We start from the raw sequence: 19,397 nt of genomic DNA, 5'->3' as shown, positions 1-19,397 counted from the left end.
GCCCCCCCAGGGGGTAGACCAGCCCCCCAGGGGATAGACCAGCCCCCCAGGGGGATAGACCAGCCCCCCCAGGGGGTAGACCAGCCCCCCAGGGGGATAGACCAGCCCCCCAGGGGGTAGACCAGCCCCCAGGGGATAGACCAGCCCCCCAGGGGGTAGACCAGCCCCCCAGCGGATAGACCAGCCCCCAGGGGATAGAGCAACCCCCCAGGGGGTAGACCGGCCCCCCAGGAGATAGAGCAACCCCCCAGGGGGTAGACCGGCCCCCCAGGGGATAGACCGGCCCCCAGGGGGTAGACCAGCCCCCCAGGGGATAGACCAGCCCCCAGGGGATAGAGCAACCCCCCAGGGGGTAGACCGGCCCCCCAGGGGATAGACCGGCCCCCCAAGGGGTAGAGCAGCCCCCAGGGGATAGACCGGCCCCCCAGGTGATAGACCAGCCCCCCAGGGGATAGACCAGCCCCCCAGGAGGTAGACCGGCCCCCCAGGGGTTAGAGCAGCCCCCAGGGGATAGAGCAGCTCCCAGGGGATAGACCAGCCCCCCAGGGGATAGACCAGCCCCCAGGGGGTAGACCAGCCCCCAGGGGATAGACCAGCCCCCAGGGGGTAGACCAGCCCCCAGGGGATAGACCAGCCCCCCAGGGGATAAACCAGCCCCCCAGGGGATAGACCAGCCCCCAGGGGATAGAGCAACCCCCCAGGGGGTAGACCGGCCCTCCAGGGGATAGACCGGCCCCCCAAGGGGTAGAGCAGCCCCCAGGGGATAGACCGGCCCCCCAGGGGGTAGACCAGCCCCCAGGGGGTAGACCAGCCCCCCAGGGGGTAGACCAGCCCCCCAGGGGATAGACCAGCCCCCAGGGGGTAGACCAGCCCCCAGGGGGTAGACCAGCCCCCAGGGGGTAGACCAGCCCTCCACGTGGTAGAGTAGCCCCCAGGGGGTAGAGCAGCCCCCAGGGGGTAGACCAGCCCCCAGGGGATAGACCAGCCCCCAGGGGTAGACCGGCCCCCAGGTGGTAGACCATCCCCCCAGGGGGTAGACCAGCCCCCAGGGGATAGACCAGCCCCCATGGGTAGACCAGCCCCCCAGGGGGTAGACCAGCCCCCAGGGGGTAGAGCAGCCCCCAGGGGGTAGACCAGCCCCCAGGGGATAGACCAGCCCCCAGGGGATAGACCAGCCCCCAGGGGTAGACCGGCCCCCAGGGGGTAGACCAGCCCCTCAGGGGGTAGACCGGCCCCCAGGGGATAGACCAGCCCCCAGGGGTAGACCGGCCCCCAGGGGGTAGACCGGCCCCCCAGGGGACAGACTGGGGCTGAGGCCCTTTCCCTTCTCTGCTCACCAGTCTGTCTTATATGCTGGTTGTAGGCACACACACCCATGAGGAGTTGACCCATTCGGTGGGGTGGTGGGCCGGACCCACACAGGGCGCCTCCAGTCCCCGCTGCTGTTGCTGGTCACCCGACATTCCCCATCAGCGGGTTTCCCCTGCATCCGAAGTCCAGGGTGGGCAAGAGGGACCCCTGGCCGGCCGAGGTCTGACCCCGCTGTCCTTCCTCCTAGAGGGTCCTCGTGCAGGCGGCGGGCCCAGCCCCCAAGGGCGCCCCCATGCAGCCTGTAGCCCTGCCCCGGGTCCAGCCACTTCCGCAACAGGTAACAGTAACCCCTGTGCTCAGGCTCTGGGGTGGGGTGGGGGAGAGACCAGAGCCCTGCCCAGTTTTTGCTGGTGGTGGTGCTGGGGCTTGAACCCGGGACCTCAGAGCCTCAGGCAAGAGAGTCTTTCTGCAGAACCACCATACTGTCTCCCTGGCCCTGATTTTTCTTATTAATTTGTAAATACTCTTTACATATGTGGGATTTTTCCCCCCAGAGCCCCAGGCGAGAGAGTCCATTTGCAGAACCAGGGTGCTGTCTCCCCGGCCCTCTGTTGCATTTCTTTCACATGTGATAGAAGCCAGAGCACTTCTCCCTCATGTGGGGCTTGAACCCAGGACTCTGGGCATGAGAAAACTTTCGCCTAGCAGCTGCTCTAGTTCCTTCAGCCACTACCAACTTGAAACAAATCGATTTGTTTGTTTGTTTGTTTATGAGAGGAGAGAGAGAGAGAGGGAGAGGGAGAGAGAGAGAAGCAGAGACTCCCTCTGGCACCTGCAGTGCCAGGGGTTGAACTCAGGACCAGTACCCAATACTTGATCCACTGCACCCCTCCGAGGCTGGGGAACTTTTTTATTTGTTGATATATTTACTTTGGGTAGAGACACAAGACACACGTGGCTGGGGGTCGGGCGGTAGCTAACGCCCGTGGCGCAAAGCGCAGGGACCAGCGTAAGACTCCCGGTTCGAGCCCCCGGCTCCCCACCTGCAGGGGAGTCGCTTCCCAGGCGGTGAAGCAGGTCTGCAGGTGTCTTTCTTTCTTTTTTTTAAAAAAATATTTTATTTATTTATTAATGAGAAACATAGGAGAAGAGAGAAAGAGCCAGACATCACTCTGGTACATGTGCTGCCGGGGATTGAACTCAGGATCTCATGATTGAGAGTCCGATGTTTTATCCACTGCGCCACCTCCCGGACCACAGGTGTCTGTCTTTGTCTCCCCTCTCTGTCTTCCCTTCTCTCCCCATTTCTCTCTGTCCTATCCAACAACGATGACATCAATAACAACAACAGTAACACAACAAGGGCAACAAAAGGGAAAGTAACTAAATATAAACAATTTTAAAAAGACACACGTGGCTACAGTTTTGTTAATATTCATCTGCCTCCAGGGTTATTACCGGGGCTCAGTGCTGGCACTACGAATCCACTGCTCCTGGAGGTCATTTTTCTATTTTGTTATACAGGACAGAGAGAAATGGAGAGAGGAGGGGAAGACAGAGAGGGGGAGAGAAAGACAGACGCCTGCAGACCTGCTTCACCGCCTGGGAAGCGACTCCCCTGCAGATGGGGAGCCGGGGCCTCGAACCGGGATCCTTACACAGGTCCTTGCGCTTAACCCAGTACGCTACCTCTGGGCCCCCTTATTTATTTGCTTTTATTTATTTTACTTTGGTTTTGTTTGCTAGCCAGCCTCTCCCCTCAACCCTGTACTAGTCTGGGGGGGGGGGGAGACAGAGAGAAAGAGAGAGAGAAAGGGAAAGAAGGGGGAAGGGCGCAAGGGCTGCTAGCCCCGCGCGTCTGCGTCCGTCCGGGATTGGTGGCCCGAGTGTCATTCAAGCTTTATTGGCACGGGGAGCTGGGCCGGCTGGTGACCTGCATCTGCTCCTCCCAGGTGGCCGTGCAGCACGCCTACCCCGCGCAGGTGCAGTACGTGGAAGGGGGCGACGCCGTGTACACCAATGGAGCCCTGTACGTGGACCAGACCGCCAGCCACAGGCCGCTGCCGGTGCCTCCTGGCGCTTCCCTGGCCCTGCGCACACTGCCCACCCGTTTGGGGTGCTGGCCCTCGGCCCTCAGCCCTGGGGGCCTGTCTGAGGAGACTTGGTTTCCAGAGAGTTGCTTTTCAAAAAAGAACAGGAGAAAAGAAAGAGGAAAGAAGATAGGGAGAAAGAGAGAAAGAAACGAGGGAGGGGAAGGGAAGAGAGAGGGGGAGAGGGAGGGAGGGAGGAAGGAAGGAAGGAAGGAAGGATGGGGGTAGGAGCGCGGGCACTACATGCTAGCTATGCAGGCAGCAAAGGGAGCTCGGGGCTGTGCTGTCTCTCCCTCTCTGTGTGTCTCTGTCTCTGTCAGAAAGAAAAAAAGAGACGCAGCATCCCGGGGCAGTGTGTGCGTGTGTGTGCGTGTGTGCGCGCGCGTGTGTGTGCATGTGTGTGCGTGTGTGTATGTGTGTGCGTGTGCGCATGTGTGTGCATGCGTGTGCGCGCGTGCGTGTGTGCGCGTGTGTATGTGTGTGTATGCGTGTACGTGTGCGTGTGTGCATGCGTGTGTGCGTGTGTATGTGTGTGTGCGCGTGTATGTGCGCATGTGTATGCGTGTGTGTGCGCGCGCGTGGCCCTCAGTCCACAGAAGTCTCGGGTCAAGCAGTCAGTTGTCCGATTCAGCATCAGAATAGGATCTAAAGGTGTCGTGGTCTGACGCGCGTGTGCGAGGCCCTGGGCTGGCGTGAGACGCACTTACTAATGACAGGGAGATACAACCTCCCGCAGACGCATGCTCGAACCCGGGGCCTCATGCCTGAGAGCCCAGTGCTCTGAACACTGCGCTTCCTCCCCGGGCACAGGACCACTGTGCGAAGTCCTCCACACGCCTCCTTCAGCCGCCCGCCCGCCCGCCCGTCCACCCGCCCGCCTTTCCTTTTTTTTTCTTCAGGTAGAGGCTGAGAGGCAGGGAGACAGAGACAGAGAGACAGCACAGCACTGCTCCCCTGCTCAGGAAGGTTCTTCTCCTGTGCTCCTTGTGCCACAGGACTCGAACCCGGGTCTTCACAAGTGGTCAAGGGTGTGTGCGGCCCACCTCTGGCCTCTGCGGCTGCACCCATGTTGATGTCCCCTTCTGGGGGTGGCCCGCAGGTCCAGACTAGAGCAGAGCCACAGGGTCCCTGTCCTCAGCCCCATGAGTTCATCACAGAGGTCGCCGGGAACAGATGCCAGCATCCCCACTGGGAGACCCCGGGCACCTGGGGAAACTCAGTGTCTCTGCTCTCTGCCCGCAGGCGCGCTGCCTACGCCTACAACCCCGAGCCCCCCCTCTACGCCACCAGCAGTGCCGCCTCCTACTTCGAGGCCCCGGGGGGAGCCCAGGGGGCCGCCGGCTCCTCCCCGCCCGCCGTGCCCCCCCACGGCATGGTGGGCATCGCCATGGACGCCACGGGCGCTTACCTCATCCACGGGGGCATGGAGGGCAGCAGGCACGCGCTGGCTCACACCTCCCGCTCCTCGCCCGCCACGGTGAGTGGGGCCTGGGGGAGGCCCCGCACAGGGGACGGGTGGGGGGCCAGAGGGAGCGGGGGCCTGCGAAGCCCCAGGTGCAGTCGGGGCTGGGAGTCGGGGGCCCTGAGCTCTGCCGGAAGCGGGGGCCTCAGCCCATCACCCGGGCTGATGCCTGGGGGTCACAGCCTCGGGGGTCACGGCCCTGGGGGGCCACAAGCTCGGGGGTCACAGCCCTGGGGGGTCACGGCCTCGGGGGTCACGGCCCTGGGGGTCACGGCCTCGGGGGTCACGGCCCTGGGGGGCCACAAGCTCGGGGGTCACAGCCCTGGGGGTCACGGCCTCGCGGGTCACGGCCCGTGGGGTTCACAATTTATGATCTGTCCCCAGCAGCATAAGTTTGGCCTGCCTTCCTTCCTTCCTTCCTTCCTTCCTTCCTTCCTTCCATTTCTCCTTCTTTCTCTTTCTTTTCTTTTGGGGGTGTATGTGTGTGTGGGGGGGTGATGTCCCAGCCAAGGGCCACCTGGTGGTTTTGCTCTGGGCTGATGACAGAGGAAGCTGCCAGCCGTGCTCACGTGAGGTGTAAGTAGGATCCTGTGTTTGTGTTCTGGGTGGGGGCGGGCGAGGCCGATGGCTTCCAAAACCCTACACAACCCCCCCTCCCCAGAGACAAACAGCACTTCAGGGCTCTCCTGCTGTTTCTTCCTGAGGATTTGAGACAGAGACAGAGAGAGACTGACTCCCTGGGGAACATGCGAAGCTGGGGATCAAACTGCACCCTGTCCTGGCCGCTAGTTGGACCGATCTGTTCTCTCAGCTCAGAGCTGTGGGGGGGGGGGTGTCTCCTCATGTCTGATGCTGCACCATTCGCCACAAATCCCCTCTCAGGCCGTGTCCCCTGAAGCCCATCTTGCGCTGGAGATACAATCTGAGAATTTCTGTCATTACGACTCCCTGCTCAAGCCCTGATCAGCTCTGGCTGATGGTGGTGCTGGGGATGGAACCTGGGGCCTCAGAGCCTCAGGCAGGAGAGGCTTTTTTGCAGAGCCACTGTGCTGTCTCCTAGGTTCTGTCTTTTTATTGTTGATTTCTAAAGACTCTTTACATATGTGAGGTTTTGTTGTTGTTTTGTTTTTCCCCCAGAGCCCGGCTCAGCTCTGGCTGATGGTGGTGCTGGGGATGGAACCCAGGGCCTCAGAGCCTCGGGCAGGAGAGTTCTTTTCTAGAACCATCGTGCTGTCCCCCCTCCCCCCGGCCCTGCCTTTTTTCTTGTTGGTTTGTCAGAGCTCTTTATATATGTCGGATTTTTTTCTTTCACCCGGAGGCCGGCTGAGCCCTGGCTTGACGGCGGAGCTGGGGATGGAACCCAGGGCCTCAGAACTCAGGCAGTAGTCATTTGCAGAGCCATCTTGCTGTCTCCCTGGCCCTGGACTCTGTGTTTGTTACCCACGGTTCCCCCTCCCGGGCCTCTGATTAGTGTGGCATGAGGCGAGCATGGCGATTCTCTTCACACACTAGCAGGTCGCTACTTCTCTGGAAAGTCATCAGACTGCGGGGTGAAGGTTCCTTCCTCCTCCTCTCAGACTCTCAAGTTTCTCATGGTTGCCCGACTGGCTGGAACTCCCAGTGTCGTGGGGGAGTCAGGTCCGGGCTGAGGAAGTGTCACACACAGCTGGGGGTCTCTACCCTGTGTCTCCAAGGCCTCTTCCTCCAGGAAGGCCTCCCTGACTTTTCCACCCTCATTTCCCTGCCGCCCTGCCTCACCCCATGCAGCGCCTGGGCCTTTGTCTCTGGGAGGGAGACCCTGCGTGAGGCCAGGCTGGCCAGGAAGTCACGGCCATCCCCGGGGCTGGGATGCGGCCGGTGGCCTGCTGCCACCACAGGAAGCAGCAGTGGGCAACCCAGCTTCATGCCTCCCGCCCCGGCTCCTCCTCCACCTCCACCTGTCGCCTGTCACCCACAACCTTGTGGCAGCTCACACCCCGTCCCCTCCCCTGCTCCATCCTGGTCCCAGCTGGGATATTAACCCACACCGACCCTGCTGACGACCCTGCTGACGCTAACCGTCTCCTCTCCTCTTTTCCCCCCTCCCTGCCTACCTGCCTCTGTCCTTCCCTCCCTCCCTCCCTCCTTCCCCCAACCCTATCCTGCACACGACCTCTTTAGCTTGAAATGGCGATTGAGAACCTGCACAAAAGTGAAGGGATGGCATCACACAAAAGCGGTTTGCTCAACAGCCATGTAAGTGTGAGTCCCGCAGCTCACGGAGCCCCAGGGGGACACACCGGAGACGGACGGAGCTGGGGGCAGCCAGCTGGACAGCCCCTGGGCACAGGCCCGGCCAAAGTGCAGGGAAGGCACCAGACCCTGCAGCCCGAGTGATAGTAACAGGACAGGACCACAGACCCTGCAGCCCCAGTGATAATAACGGGACAGCACCACAGACCCTGCAGCCCCAGTGATAATAACGGGACAGCACCACAGACCCTGCAGCCCGAGTGATAATAACAGGACAGCACCACAGACCCTGCAGCCCGAGTGATAATAACAGGACAGCACCACAGACCCTGCAGCCCCAGTGATAATAACAGGACAGCACCACAGACCCTGCAGCCCCAGTGATAATAACAGGACAGCACCACAGACCCTGCAGCCCCAGTGATAATAACGGGACAGCACCACAGACCCTGCAGCCCGAGTGATAATAACGGGGCAGCACCACAGACCCTGCAGCCCCAGTGATAATAACGGGACAGCACCACAGACCCTGCAGCCCCAGTGATAATAACGGGACAGCACCACAGACCCTGCAGCCCGAGTGATAATAACGGGGCAGCACCACAGACCCTGCAGCCCCAGTGATAATAACAGGACAGCACCACAGACCCTGCAGCCCCAGTGATAATAACGGGACAGCACCACAGACCCTGCAGCCCCAGTGATAATAACGGGACAGCACCACAGACCCTGCAGCCTGAGTGATAATAACAGGACAGCACCACAGACCCTGCAGCCCGAGTGATAATAACAGGACAGCACCACAGACCCTGCAGCCCCAGTGATAATAACGGGACAGCACCACAGACCCTGCAGCCCCAGTAATAATAACGGGACAGCACCACAGACCCTGCAGCCCGAGTGATAATAACAGGGCAGTACCACAGACCCTGCAGCCCCAGTGATAATAACAGGACAGCACCACAGACCCTGCAGCCCCAGTGATAATAACGGGACAGCACCACAGACCCTGAGCCCGAGTGATAATAACAGGACAGCACCACAGACCCTGCAGCCCCAGTGATAATAACGGGACAGCACCACAGACCCTGCAGCCCCAGTGATAATAACGGGACAGCACCACAGACCCTGCAGCCCCAGTGATAATAACAGGGCAGCACCACAGACCCTGCAGCCCCAGTGATAATAACGGGACAGCACCACAGACCCTGCAGCCCCAGTGATAATAACGGGACAGCACCACAGACCCTGCAGCCCCAGTGATAATAACAGGACAGCACCACAGACCCTGCAGCCCGAGTGATAATAACGGGACAGCACCACAGACCCTGCAGCCCAAGTGATAATAACAGGACAGCACCACAGACCCTGCAGCCCAAGTGATAATAACAGGACAGCACCACAGACCCTGCAGCCCCAGTGATAATAACAGGACAGCACCACAGACCCTGTAGCCCCAGTGATAATAACGGGACAGCACCACAGACCCTGCAGCCTGAGTGATAATAACGGGATAGCACCACAGACCCTGCAGCCCCAGTAATAATAACGGGACAGCACCACAGACCCTGTAGCCCCAGTGATAATAACGGGATAGCACCACAGGCCCTGCAGCTGTCCTGACAGTCAGCATGAGTGTGCCACATGTATGTCACACACTCCCCTTTCATGTGTCACACACTCCCCTGAGGTCTTTCAGCTTGTGAACGTCACCAAGAAGTCTACACCCAAGTGAGCAGAGGAAGAGAGAGAGAGACAGGATGGGCGAGATCAGAAAGGCTCTGAGCTCCTTCTTGCCATCTGCTCTGCTCGCGGAGGGGTGAGGCATGGCAGCGATGCGAGGAATATGCAGGTCTTGAGCTCAGTGGAGCCTTCGTCCTCCATGTGCCTGGTGGGAAAGCCGTGACGGGTGTCCCGGGCACCCCGATAGTGGGCAGGATGAGGCCAGCTGACAGGGCGGAATGTCCCCCCTCCCCGTCTCGCCCCATTGGCTTCTCTTCTGCAAGGGGATGAGAATGGCCTATCGCGATGGTGGCACAGCCCAGCTAACCCCACGGAACTATCTTCTGGGGGAGGCACCAGGCAAAGGTGGTGTCACCACCACCCCGAAGACAAGGGCTCTGGGCAGGCAGAAGCCAAGCAGGGGGAAAGCTTCCCGAGCGGTGAAGCAGGGCTGCAGGTGTCTCTCTGTCTCTCTCCCTCTCTGTCACCCCATTCCTCTCAATTTCTCTCTGTCTCTATCCAAAAAATAAATAAAGTTAATAAAACATATGTTTAAAAGAGAAAACGGGGCTGGACAGGTGCTGTGGAAGCCGTATACCAGGCAGTGAAGCAGGTCTGCAGGTGTCTGTCTTTCTCTCCCCCTCTCTGTCTTCCCCTCCTCTCTCTATTTCTCTCTGTCCTATCCAATGACGACAACATCAATAACAACAATAATAACTACAACAATAAAACAACAAGGGCAACAAAAGGAAATAAATAAAAATAAAATTAAAAAAAAATCCTTGAAGGCCAGAGAGCTAGCTCACCAGGTAAGGTGCATGCCTTGCCAAGAACAAGGCCTTGGGTTCGAGTCCCAGCACCCTGTGGGGGTTGCTAGACCATCTGTCTCTGTCTCTCTAGCTGAATAAAAGCACTTGCCTGGAAGTTGTAAGATTTCAGGGACAGAGAGAGAGAGAGAAGTTTCTGAGGGAGAAGGCAAGGGGTGAGGGGGCCTCAGGGTCCAAACATGGGGTGGGAGCCCAGCCTCCCCAGGGCTCAGAGGCCTCAGTGTTGCCCCCACAGAACCACAGTCTCTGCTTCCAGGCCTGGGGAGGACGCTCTGCTGGGAGGGCACAGGGCAGCCTGTTTGTTCATTCACTCATTCACTTTTTTTTTTTTTTTTTTACTTATTCCCTTTTGTTGCCCTTGTTGTTTTATTGTTGTAGTTATTATTGTTGTCGTCGTTGTTGGCTAGGACAGAGAGAAATGGAGAGAGAAGGGGGAAGACAGAGAGGGGGAGAGAAAGACAGACACCTGCAGACCTGCTTCACCGCTTGTGAAGTGATTCCCTTGCAGGTGGGGAGCCGGGGGCTTGAACGCCGGTCCTTGTGCTTTGCGCTACCTGCGCTTAACCCGCTGCGCTACCGCCCGACTCCCACTCGTTCACTTTTGAATTGAGAACCACAAGCATTCTGAGGCTCTATATATGTCTCTCTCTCTCTCTCTCTCTGTCTGTCTCTCTTTTTCTCTATTCTGTGGAGCCTGGACCTGGTATAGGTGTGATTCCATCCAGAGACAGGAAGTGAGGGGCTAGGCGGTGGTACACCCAGTTAAGCAAGGACCCACAGAGATCCAGGTTCGAGCCCCCGTCCTCACCTGTGGGGGGAAGCTTCACAAGTGGTGAAGCAGGGCTGCAGGTGTCTCTTTGTCCCTCTCCCTCTCTGTCTCCCTTCCTCTCTCGATTTCATAGTGGATTCATAGTGTAGGCACCGAGCCCCAGCAATAACCCTGGAAGCAAAGGGGGAGAGAGAGAGAGGGGGGGGGGGAGAGACGGACCACAGCACCTACAGTCACCCCCAGCTATGACAGGCTTGGGCTCTGGGGACGCGGTTGTGACTTAGACATCTCGGGGAGGGTTGGTGTGTGGTGGGGGTCCTTCATGTGGGTCCCCAGCCTCACAGTCCTGACAGCCAGCCTCAGCGGTGTGAGCTTTCTCTGTCGCCCCCCTGAGCAGGAGCCCCTGGCCTCTGTGCCCTCCTCTTTGCCCTACGTCCAGGGCTTCTGCTTTTTTTTTGGGGGGTGGTGGTGTTTTTATTCAGTTTTTGCCTTTTAGACTCTCGCTGGGCCTCAGTGCCTGCCCGACTCCACTATTTCTTGTCCCTGCTTTCTAAGATTTTTTTTTCCTGCAGGGTTATCGCTGAGGCTCAGTGCCTGTTACTACTAATCCACTGCTCCTGGAGGCCTTTTTTTTTTTTTCCATTTTTGTTGCCCTTATTGTTATTATTGTTGTTAATGTCGTTGTTGTTGGATAGGACAGAGAGAAATGGAGAGAGGAGGAGAGAGAGGGGGGAGAGAGAGACAGACACCTGCAGACCTGCTTCACCGCCTGGGAAGCGACTCCCCTGCAGGTGGGGAGCCGGGGGCTCGAACCGGGATCCTTACGCCGGTCCTTGTGCTTTGGCCACCCAGCCTGGTGGGTGTGGGCAGTGGGTCAGGGTGTCCCAGTCAGGAAGTTTCACTCTGCTGCTCAAGGGGGCTGAGGTGGGGAGTCTGAAGGACCCCTGGGAGCCAGGGCCCGGCAGGGGGGGACCCTCAGTTTCTGCCTCTGTCGCTCGGGCTCCTGTCTCAGGCCCACATCGCTGCACAGAGAGCCTCCCCATTATGCACCCCGCCCCCCATAAGGAGCGGTCGTTCACTGGACAGTGGGCTGGGCATGCTGTACGAGGGGTGCCCCCGCCTCTGGCCACCATGCCACGTGGGCTGGCGTCAACCCGGGAGACTTCAGCTTTGGGGCCCCACTCACCTGCCTTCCCTGCCCGGGGGGCCCCAAGCCTAACACCTGGCTTTGGGGTCCGCTGGTGAGTGTGACCCATCCCTGCACATAGCCCCCAAGTCCCTCTGTCTCCTTGTCACGAGCCAGAGGGCCAAGGGTTTTGCAGGGGGTGGGCAGGCCGGCCTCCAGTCTCCCCCTTTTTCTCACACCCTGGAATGGGTCCAGGGGCTGTGGTCTCTGGGGGCCCCCGAGGTGTTTATAAACAGGATCGGGTCAGAAAAGAGATCTCAGAAGCACAGCTGCCACTGGAGTCTTGCGGGGGGGGGGGGTCTCGGGGGTCTCGGGGGGTCTGGGTGGGCTGTGACAAGGTCCCTGTGCCCCCCCCCCCCAGCTGCAGTGGCTGCTGGACAACTACGAGACAGCGGACGGCGTGAGCCTGCCCCGCAGCTCACTGTACAGCCACTACCTCCGCCACTGCCAGGACCACGAGCTGGAGCCCGTCAACGCTGCCTCCTTCGGGAAGCTCATCCGCTCCGTCTTCATGGGGCTGCGCACACGCCGGCTGGGCACCAGGTGGGCAGGGGCTCCCCACAGCCCCCCACGGCCTGCACACCCCCGGCAGCGCCTAGGCCGGGCACACCACCCCTCAAGGCCTTGCCCTCCAAAATACGGAGCACAAGAAAGACTCTCTCTCTCTCCTCCCCTCCCTCCCTCCCTCCCTCCTTTTCTGTCCTTTTGAATGTTGTGTTCATCCATTTGTTCTTTTTCCTTTCTTTTCTTTATTTTCCCTTTTTTTTGTTGTTATAGTTACTACTGTTGTCATTGTTAGGACAGAGAGAAATGGAGAGAGGAGGGAAAGACAAGGAGGGAGAGAGAAAGACAGACACCTGCAGACCTGCTTCACCGCTTGGGAAGCGACTCCCCTGCAGGTGGGGAGCGGGGGACTCGAACCGGGACCCTTATGCCTTGTGCCACCTGTGCTTAACCCGCTGCGCTATCGCCCAACTCCCATCTTTTTTTTTGCCTCCAGGGTTATCACTGGGGCTCAGTGCCTGCACCACAAATCCACTGCTCCTGGAGACCATTTTTTTCCCCTTTTGTTGCCCTTTTTGTTTTATCATTGTGGTTATTATTGTTGTTGTTGTTGTTGCTGTCGTTGGATAGGACAGAGAGAAATGGAGAGAGGAGGGGAAGACAGAGAGGGGGAGAGAAAGACAGACACCTGCAGACCTGCTTCACCGCCTGGGAAGCGACTCCCCTGCAGGTGGGGAGCCAGGGGCTCGAACTGGGATCCTTAGCCGGTCCTTGCGCTTTGCACCACCTACGCTTAACCCACTGCGCTACCACTCGACACCCCCTTTTTTTTTAAAGATTTTTATTTATTTTGGATACAGATGAGAGATTGAGAAAGGAAGAGGAGATAAAGGAGACAGTAGGGGAGTCGGGCGGTAGCGCAGCAGGTTAAGCGCATGTGGCGCAAAGCACAAGGACCTGCATGAGGATCCTGTTCGAGCCCCCGGCTCCCCACCTGCAGGGGAGTCGCTTCCCAGGTGGTGAAGCAGGTCTGCAGGTGTCTGTCTTTCTCTCCCCCTCTCTGTCTTCCCCTCCTCTCTCCATTTCTCTCTGTCCTATCCAACAACAACGACATCAATAATAACTACAACAACAATGAAAAACAACAAGGGCAACAAAAGGGAAAGTAAATAAATATAAGAAAAGTTTAAAAATAAAAGGAGACTGAAGACGGGGGTAGAGAGCCTGATGGTTCTGCAAACAGACTCTCCCGCCTGACACACTGGGGTCCTAAGTTCAAGCCCCAGCACCACCATCAAGCCAGAACTGAGCAATGGCTTTAGTCTTTCTGCATCTTTATCATTGAAATAAAATAAATAAGATATTTTAATAATAACAATAGATTGCAGACAAGAAGGGGCTAGGGAGCTAGGCTGATGGTTCTGCAAACAGGCTCTCCTGCCTGAGGCTCTGGGGTCCCAGGTTCAATTCCCAGCACCACCATCAGACAGATGAGCTTTCTCTTCTCTCATTTTAAAAAAAAAAACTCGCAAACCCAATGACCGGCGTAAGGATCCTGGTTCGAGCCCCCGGCTCCCCACCTACAGGGGAGTCACTTCACATGTGGTGAAGTAGGTCTGCAGGTGTCTGTCTTTCTCTCCCCTCTCCATTTTCTCTCTGTCCTATCCAACAATGACAGCATCAATAACAATAATAACTACAACAATAAAAAATACTGATAATAGTTGTTTTAAAAGTGGGCCAAGAGAGTGGCTTGCTGCTGTCACATATGTGGGACACCCTTGGGTCAGAACACCCCCCCAAAAAATTAGTCTTCGATCCTGTGTGGATTGGAGAGTTCCTCTCACCACCATAAGTCAGGGTGTTGGGAGCTGGGTTCTCCAAAGCACTGTGTCCCCAGTGGGTTCCCCACCCCACAGCCAGGGGGGCGCTCTGGAGCCAGGGGCAGGGCCCAGCCTGCTGTGCTTGCTCTCCAGGGGCAACTCCAAATACCACTACTACGGCATCCGGCTGAAGCCAGACTCGCCGCTGAACCGGCTGCAGGAAGATTCCCAGTACATGGCCATGAGGCAGCAGCCCCTGCACCAGAAGCCCAGGTGCGAGCTGGCAGCAGGGCTGTGCATGCCTGTCAGCACCATGGACAGCGCCCGGGGAGCCCAGGGAGGGTGGGCAGGCTGTGGGGTCTCTCCTCTCTCAGCACCAGGCACAGCGCCCAGGGAGCCCATGGAGGGTGGGCAGGGCTGTGGGGGTCTCTCCTCTCTCAGCACCAGGCACAGCACCCAGGGAGCCCATGGAGGGTGGGCAGGGCTGTGGGGTCTCTCCTCTCTCAGCACCATGCTCAGAACCCAGGGAGCCCAGGGAGCGAGGGCAGGGCTGTGGGGTCTCTCCTCTCTCAGCACCCTGCACAGCACCCAGGGAGCCCATGGAGGGTGGGCAGGGCTGTGGGGTCTCTCCTCTCTCAGCACCAGGCACAGCACCCAGGGAGCCCATGGAGGGTGGGCAGGGCTGTGGGGTCTCTCCTCTCTCAGCACCAGGCACAGCACCCAGGGAGCCCATGGAGGGTGGGCAGGGCTGTGGGGTCTCTCCTCTCTCAGCACCAGGCACAGCACCCAGGGAGCCCCATGGAGGGTGGGCAGGGCTGTGGGGTGTCTCCTCTCTCAGCACCAGGCACAGCACCCAGGGAGCCCCATGGAGGGTGGGCAGGGCTGTGGGGTCTCTCCTCTCTCAGCACCATGGACAGCGCCCGGGGGAGCCCATGGAGGGTGGGCAGGGCTGTGGGGTCTCTCCTGTCTCAGCACCCTGCACAGCACCCAGGGAGCCCATGGAGGGTGGGCAGGGCTGTGGGGTCTCTCCTCTCTCAGCACCAGGCACAGCACCCAGGGAGCCCATGGAGGGTGGGCAGGCTGTGGGGTCTCTCCTCTCTCAGAACCATGGACAGCACCCGGGGAGCCCATGGAGGGTGGGCAGGGCTGTGGGGTCTCTCCTCTCTCAGCACCAGGCACAGCACCCAGGGAGCCCCATGGAAGGTGGGCAGGGCTGTGGGGTCTCCCTGTCTGTCCTCTCTGAGGACAAATGCATGGGGCCCATGTAGTGACATCACTTTTAAAAAATATTTTGTTTATTTATTCCCTTTTGTTGCCCTTGTTGTTTTATTGTTGTAGTCATTGTTGTTATTGTCATTGTTGTTGGATAGGACAGAGAGAAATGGAGAGAGGAGGGGAAGACAGAGAGGGGGAGAGAAAGACAGACACCTGCAGACCTGCTTCACCACCTGTGAGGCGACTCCCCTGCAGGTGGGAGCCGGGGGCTCGAACCGGGATCCTTACGCCGGTCATTGATCCTTACGCCGGTCATTGCGCTTTGCGCCACCTCGCGTAACCTGCTTTGCTACACCTGACCCCCCTTTTTTTGTTTTTTAAGATTTTATTTATTTACTTGTGAGAAAGGAGGAGAGAGAGAGAGCCAGACATCACTGGCTGTGTGCTGTAGGGCTCGGCCTCGGCACCTGGCACGGAGCCCACTACTTCACCCAGTAGCACCTCCCAGTACAGCGATGCCACCTGTCACTGGTCTCCCTGGGTCTCCTGTGGCCCGCAGGGGAGGAGGGAACTGGGGGCAGGAGGGACAGGGAGAGAGGGCTTCTGGGATCCAGCCCTAGTGAAGATGGGGAGAAGGTTCTGGAAGTGACGGGGCAGCACGTGGCTGATGAAGAAGCCTCGAGCACCGTGTCCCCGACTCACACAGGTACCGGCCGGTGCAGAAGGCGGACAGTCTCGGGGACAGCGCCGCGCACAGCACGCCGGAGCAGGCCACGGCCGCCCAGAGCCACCACCACCAGCAGTACATAGGTGGGCACCCCGCCTGGCTGTTACTGTGACCTCGTCTGCACCGGTGCCAGCCCAGGGTGCGGGCTGCCTCCTTGGTCTGCCCACCCTGTGCCCCCGCCACCCGGTTTTTCCACTCACCCTCTGCCCCCAGATGTCTCGCACGCCTTCCCAGAGTTCCCGGCTCCTGAGCTGGGCGGCGTTTTGCTTCAAGACAATGTGACCGTGCAGGACGTGAAGGCTCTGCAGCTGGTGTACAGGCTGCACTGCGAGGTGACTCCACCCCCACCCCAGAGAGCCTGGGCTCCGGCGAGGAAGCAGGGACCTTCCAGTCTGCTCCCCAGTACTTCTGTGGGGGCTGTGGGGGTCTCTCCTCTCTCAGCACCATGCACAGCACCCAGGGAGCCCCATGGAGGGTGGGCAGGGCTGTGGGGTGTCTCCTCTCAGCACCATGCACAGCACCCAGGGAGCCAATGGAGGGTGGGCAGGCTGTGGTGTCTCTCCTCTCTCAGCACCATGCACAGCACCCGGGGAGCCCATGGAGGGTGGGCAGGGCTGTGGGGTCTCTCCTCTCTCAGCACCATGGACAGCACCCAGGGAGCCCATGGAGGGTGGGCAGGGCTGTGGGGTCTCTCCTCTCTCAGCACCAGCCACAGCGCCCAGGGAGCCCCATGGAGGGTGGGCAGGGCTGTGGGGTGTCTCCTCTCTCAGCACCATGCACAGCACCCAGGGAACCCCATGGAGGGTGGGCAGGGCTGTGGGGTCTCTCCTCTCTCAGCACCAGGCACAGCACCCAGGGAGCCCCATGGAGGGTGGGCAGGGCTGTGGGGTCTCTCCTCTCTCAGCACCAGGCACAGCGCCCAGGGAGCCCATGGAGGGTGGGCAGGGCTGTGGGGTCTCTCCTCCCTCAGCACCATGGACAGCACCCAGGGAGCCCATGGAGGGTGGGCAGGGCTGTGGGGTCTCTCCTCTCTCAGCATCAGGCACAGCACCCAGGGAGCCCATGGAGGGTGGGCAGGGCTGTGGGGTCTCTCCTCTCTCAGCACCAGGCACAGCACCCAGGGAGCCCATGGAGGGTGGGCAGGGCTGTGGGGTCTCTCCTCTCTCAGCACCATGGACAGCACCCAGGGAGCCCATGGAGGGTGGGCAGGGCTGTGGGGTCTCTCCTCTCTCAGCACCAGGCACAGCACCCAGGGAGCCCATGGAGGGTGGGCAGGGCTGTGGGGTCTCTCCTCTCTCAGCACCATGGACAGCACCCAGGGAGCCCATGGAGGGTGGGCAGGGCTGTGGGGTCTCTCCTCTCTCAGCACCAGGCACAGCACCCAGGGAGCCCATGGAGGGTGGGCAGGGCTGTGGGGTCTCTCCTCTCTCAGCACCATGGACAGCACCCAGGGAGCCCATGGAGGGTGGGCAGGGCTGTGGGTCTCTCCTCTCTCAGCACCAGGCCCCCATTTCTGTCTCTGCCCGCACACTCCAGCCCCCCCCACTCACCCCCCCAGGCTGCCTGTACCCTCTGACCCCTCCTGCCCACAGGCGACCCTGGACGTCGTCATGACCCTGCAGTTCCACTACATTGAGAAGCTCTGGGTTTCTTTCTGGAATTCTAAGACCCTGTCAGCCGCTGACCGTCCCTCCTCCCTCCCAGCCAGGTGAGCCTCTGTCTGCCCTCCTCCCAACCCCCAGAAACCACAGGGTGCCAGTGGGCCAAGACTTGGGGACCTACTACTTTGTACCTAGCGCGGCCTGGTTAACGGAGGGATTTTCTTTTTCTTTGTCTTTGCTTTAAATTTACTTACTAAAAAAATAATAATACTAATTACTGTTGCCTGGGGCGGGCATAGCTCAGCTTGGGGCCAGGTGGTGGTGCACCTGGTTGAGTGTACATATTACAATGCGCAAGGACCCAGGTTCAAGCCCCTGGTCCCCACCTACAGGGGAAAAGCTTCACCAAGGGCTGCAGGCGTCTTTGTCTCTCTCCCTCTCTATCCCCCATCCCTTCCCTCTTGATTTCTGGCTGTCTCTAGCCAGTAACAGAAATGCACAACCAGGTGCACCACCATCCAGCCCTCAATCTCTTTAATTTAGATTTAAACCTTTTAAATATTCTCATTGTTTTCTTAATATTTATTTATCCCCTTGTGTTGCCGTTTTATTGTTAGTTATTGTTCTTATTGCCGTCGTAGTTGGCTAGGACAGAGAGAAATGGAGAGAAGAGGGGAAGACAGAGAGGGGGAGAGAAAGACAGACACCTGCAGACCTGCTTCACCGCCTGTGAAGCCACCCCCCTGCAGGTGGGGAGCCGGGGGCTGGAACCGGGATCCTGATGCTGGTCCTTGCACCTTGCACCACCTGCGCTTAATCCACTTGCTACCGCCTGACTCTCCATGTTTTTTTTTTTTTTTTTTAAGTTCAAGGCAGGAAGAGAAAGTGAAAGAAACCAAAGCACTGTATCTTCCTTCAATGCAGTGGGGGCTGGGATCGAACCTGGCACACAGACACGGCAAAGCAGTGTACATCCAAGGGAGAGATTTCTACAATTCTTATCTCCGTCTTCAAAATTCAAAAAAAGCAAGGAAGAAAGAGAGAGAGAGAAAGTTCAGTGAGACAATGCTAGATTCTTTCGAGTGAGGGTCTGAGGTTAGTCCCAGGGAGGCTTTGATCTCTCTCTCTCTCTCTCTCTCTCTCTTCCCTCCCCCTCTCTCTCTCCCTCTCCCTCCCTCTCTCTCCCTCCCCCACCCCCATTAGTCAGTCAACCTGTTTAGTCATAAAAACAACTCGTAAAGTGGCCAGGCGGTGGCGCACTTGGTTAAGCGCCCCCATTACAATACACAAGGACCCGGGTTCAAGCCCCTGGTCCCCACCTGCAGCGGGAAAGCTTCCCCAAGTGCTGAATCAGCACTGCAGGTGTCTGTCTCTCCCTCCCCCTATCTATCCCCCTCTTCCTTCTCAACTTCTGGCTATCTCTGCCCAATAAGTAAATAAAGATGTTTTTTTAAAAGGAAGGAAGGAAGGAAGGAGGAAGGAATGAATCCCTGAGGTGGCGATTCAACTCTGGGCCATCAGGGGAGGGAAGGGGAGGGGAGGGGAGGAGAGCGAGGCCCCGCCCTCCGGCTCTCAACCCCCTCCCCTCCCGCAGCGAGGCCGGCGACTGCGCGGTGCTTCCCAAGGACAAGCTTGTGGCGCTGTGCTCCTGCGAGCCTGTGCTGCGCTGGATGCGGCGCTGTGACCACGTCCTGTACCAGGCGCTGGTGGAGGTCCTCATCCCTGACGTGCTGCGTCCCGTGCCCAGTGAGCCCCCACCCCTGGACACGCAGACCCCCAGACCCTACCTGGTGAACCCCCCAAACCATGCATGTACCCACAGACCTCGCCTGGGACCCTCAGACCCCGCCTGGGACCCCCAAACCCAGCATGTACCCACAGACCTCTCCAGGGACCCCCAGACCCTGCCTGGGACCCCCAGACCCTGC

At 59.0% G+C, this 19,397-nt stretch overlaps 1 protein-coding gene across 2 annotated transcripts in view; it reads left to right on the top strand.

The window, feature by feature from the left end:
• Nucleotides 1–19,397, top strand: part of RFX2 (regulatory factor X2) — a 58,270-nt gene that overhangs the window by 27,866 nt on the left and 11,007 nt on the right. The window contains exons 3-12 of one of the 2 annotated variants that reach the window (XM_060181968.1): nt 1,559–1,648; nt 3,264–3,340; nt 4,644–4,878; nt 7,024–7,098; nt 11,961–12,142; nt 14,080–14,199; nt 15,848–15,951; nt 16,082–16,200; nt 17,461–17,576; nt 19,064–19,215. In XM_060181968.1, the coding sequence (XP_060037951.1) occupies nt 1,559–1,648; nt 3,264–3,340; nt 4,644–4,878; nt 7,024–7,098; nt 11,961–12,142; nt 14,080–14,199; nt 15,848–15,951; nt 16,082–16,200; nt 17,461–17,576; nt 19,064–19,215 (1,270 nt within the window). The remainder of the gene's footprint in view (nt 1–1,558; nt 1,649–3,263; nt 3,341–4,643; nt 4,879–7,023; nt 7,099–11,960; nt 12,143–14,079; nt 14,200–15,847; nt 15,952–16,081; nt 16,201–17,460; nt 17,577–19,063; nt 19,216–19,397) is intronic. The other variant, XM_060181969.1, reaches the window with a different exon arrangement.

The sequence above is a fragment of the Erinaceus europaeus genome, chromosome 23, assembly GCF_950295315.1.
Source record: "Erinaceus europaeus chromosome 23, mEriEur2.1, whole genome shotgun sequence".
NCBI classification, from domain to species: Eukaryota; Metazoa; Chordata; class Mammalia; order Eulipotyphla; family Erinaceidae; genus Erinaceus; species Erinaceus europaeus.
This window is presented reverse-complemented; position numbering and strand designations above follow the sequence as displayed.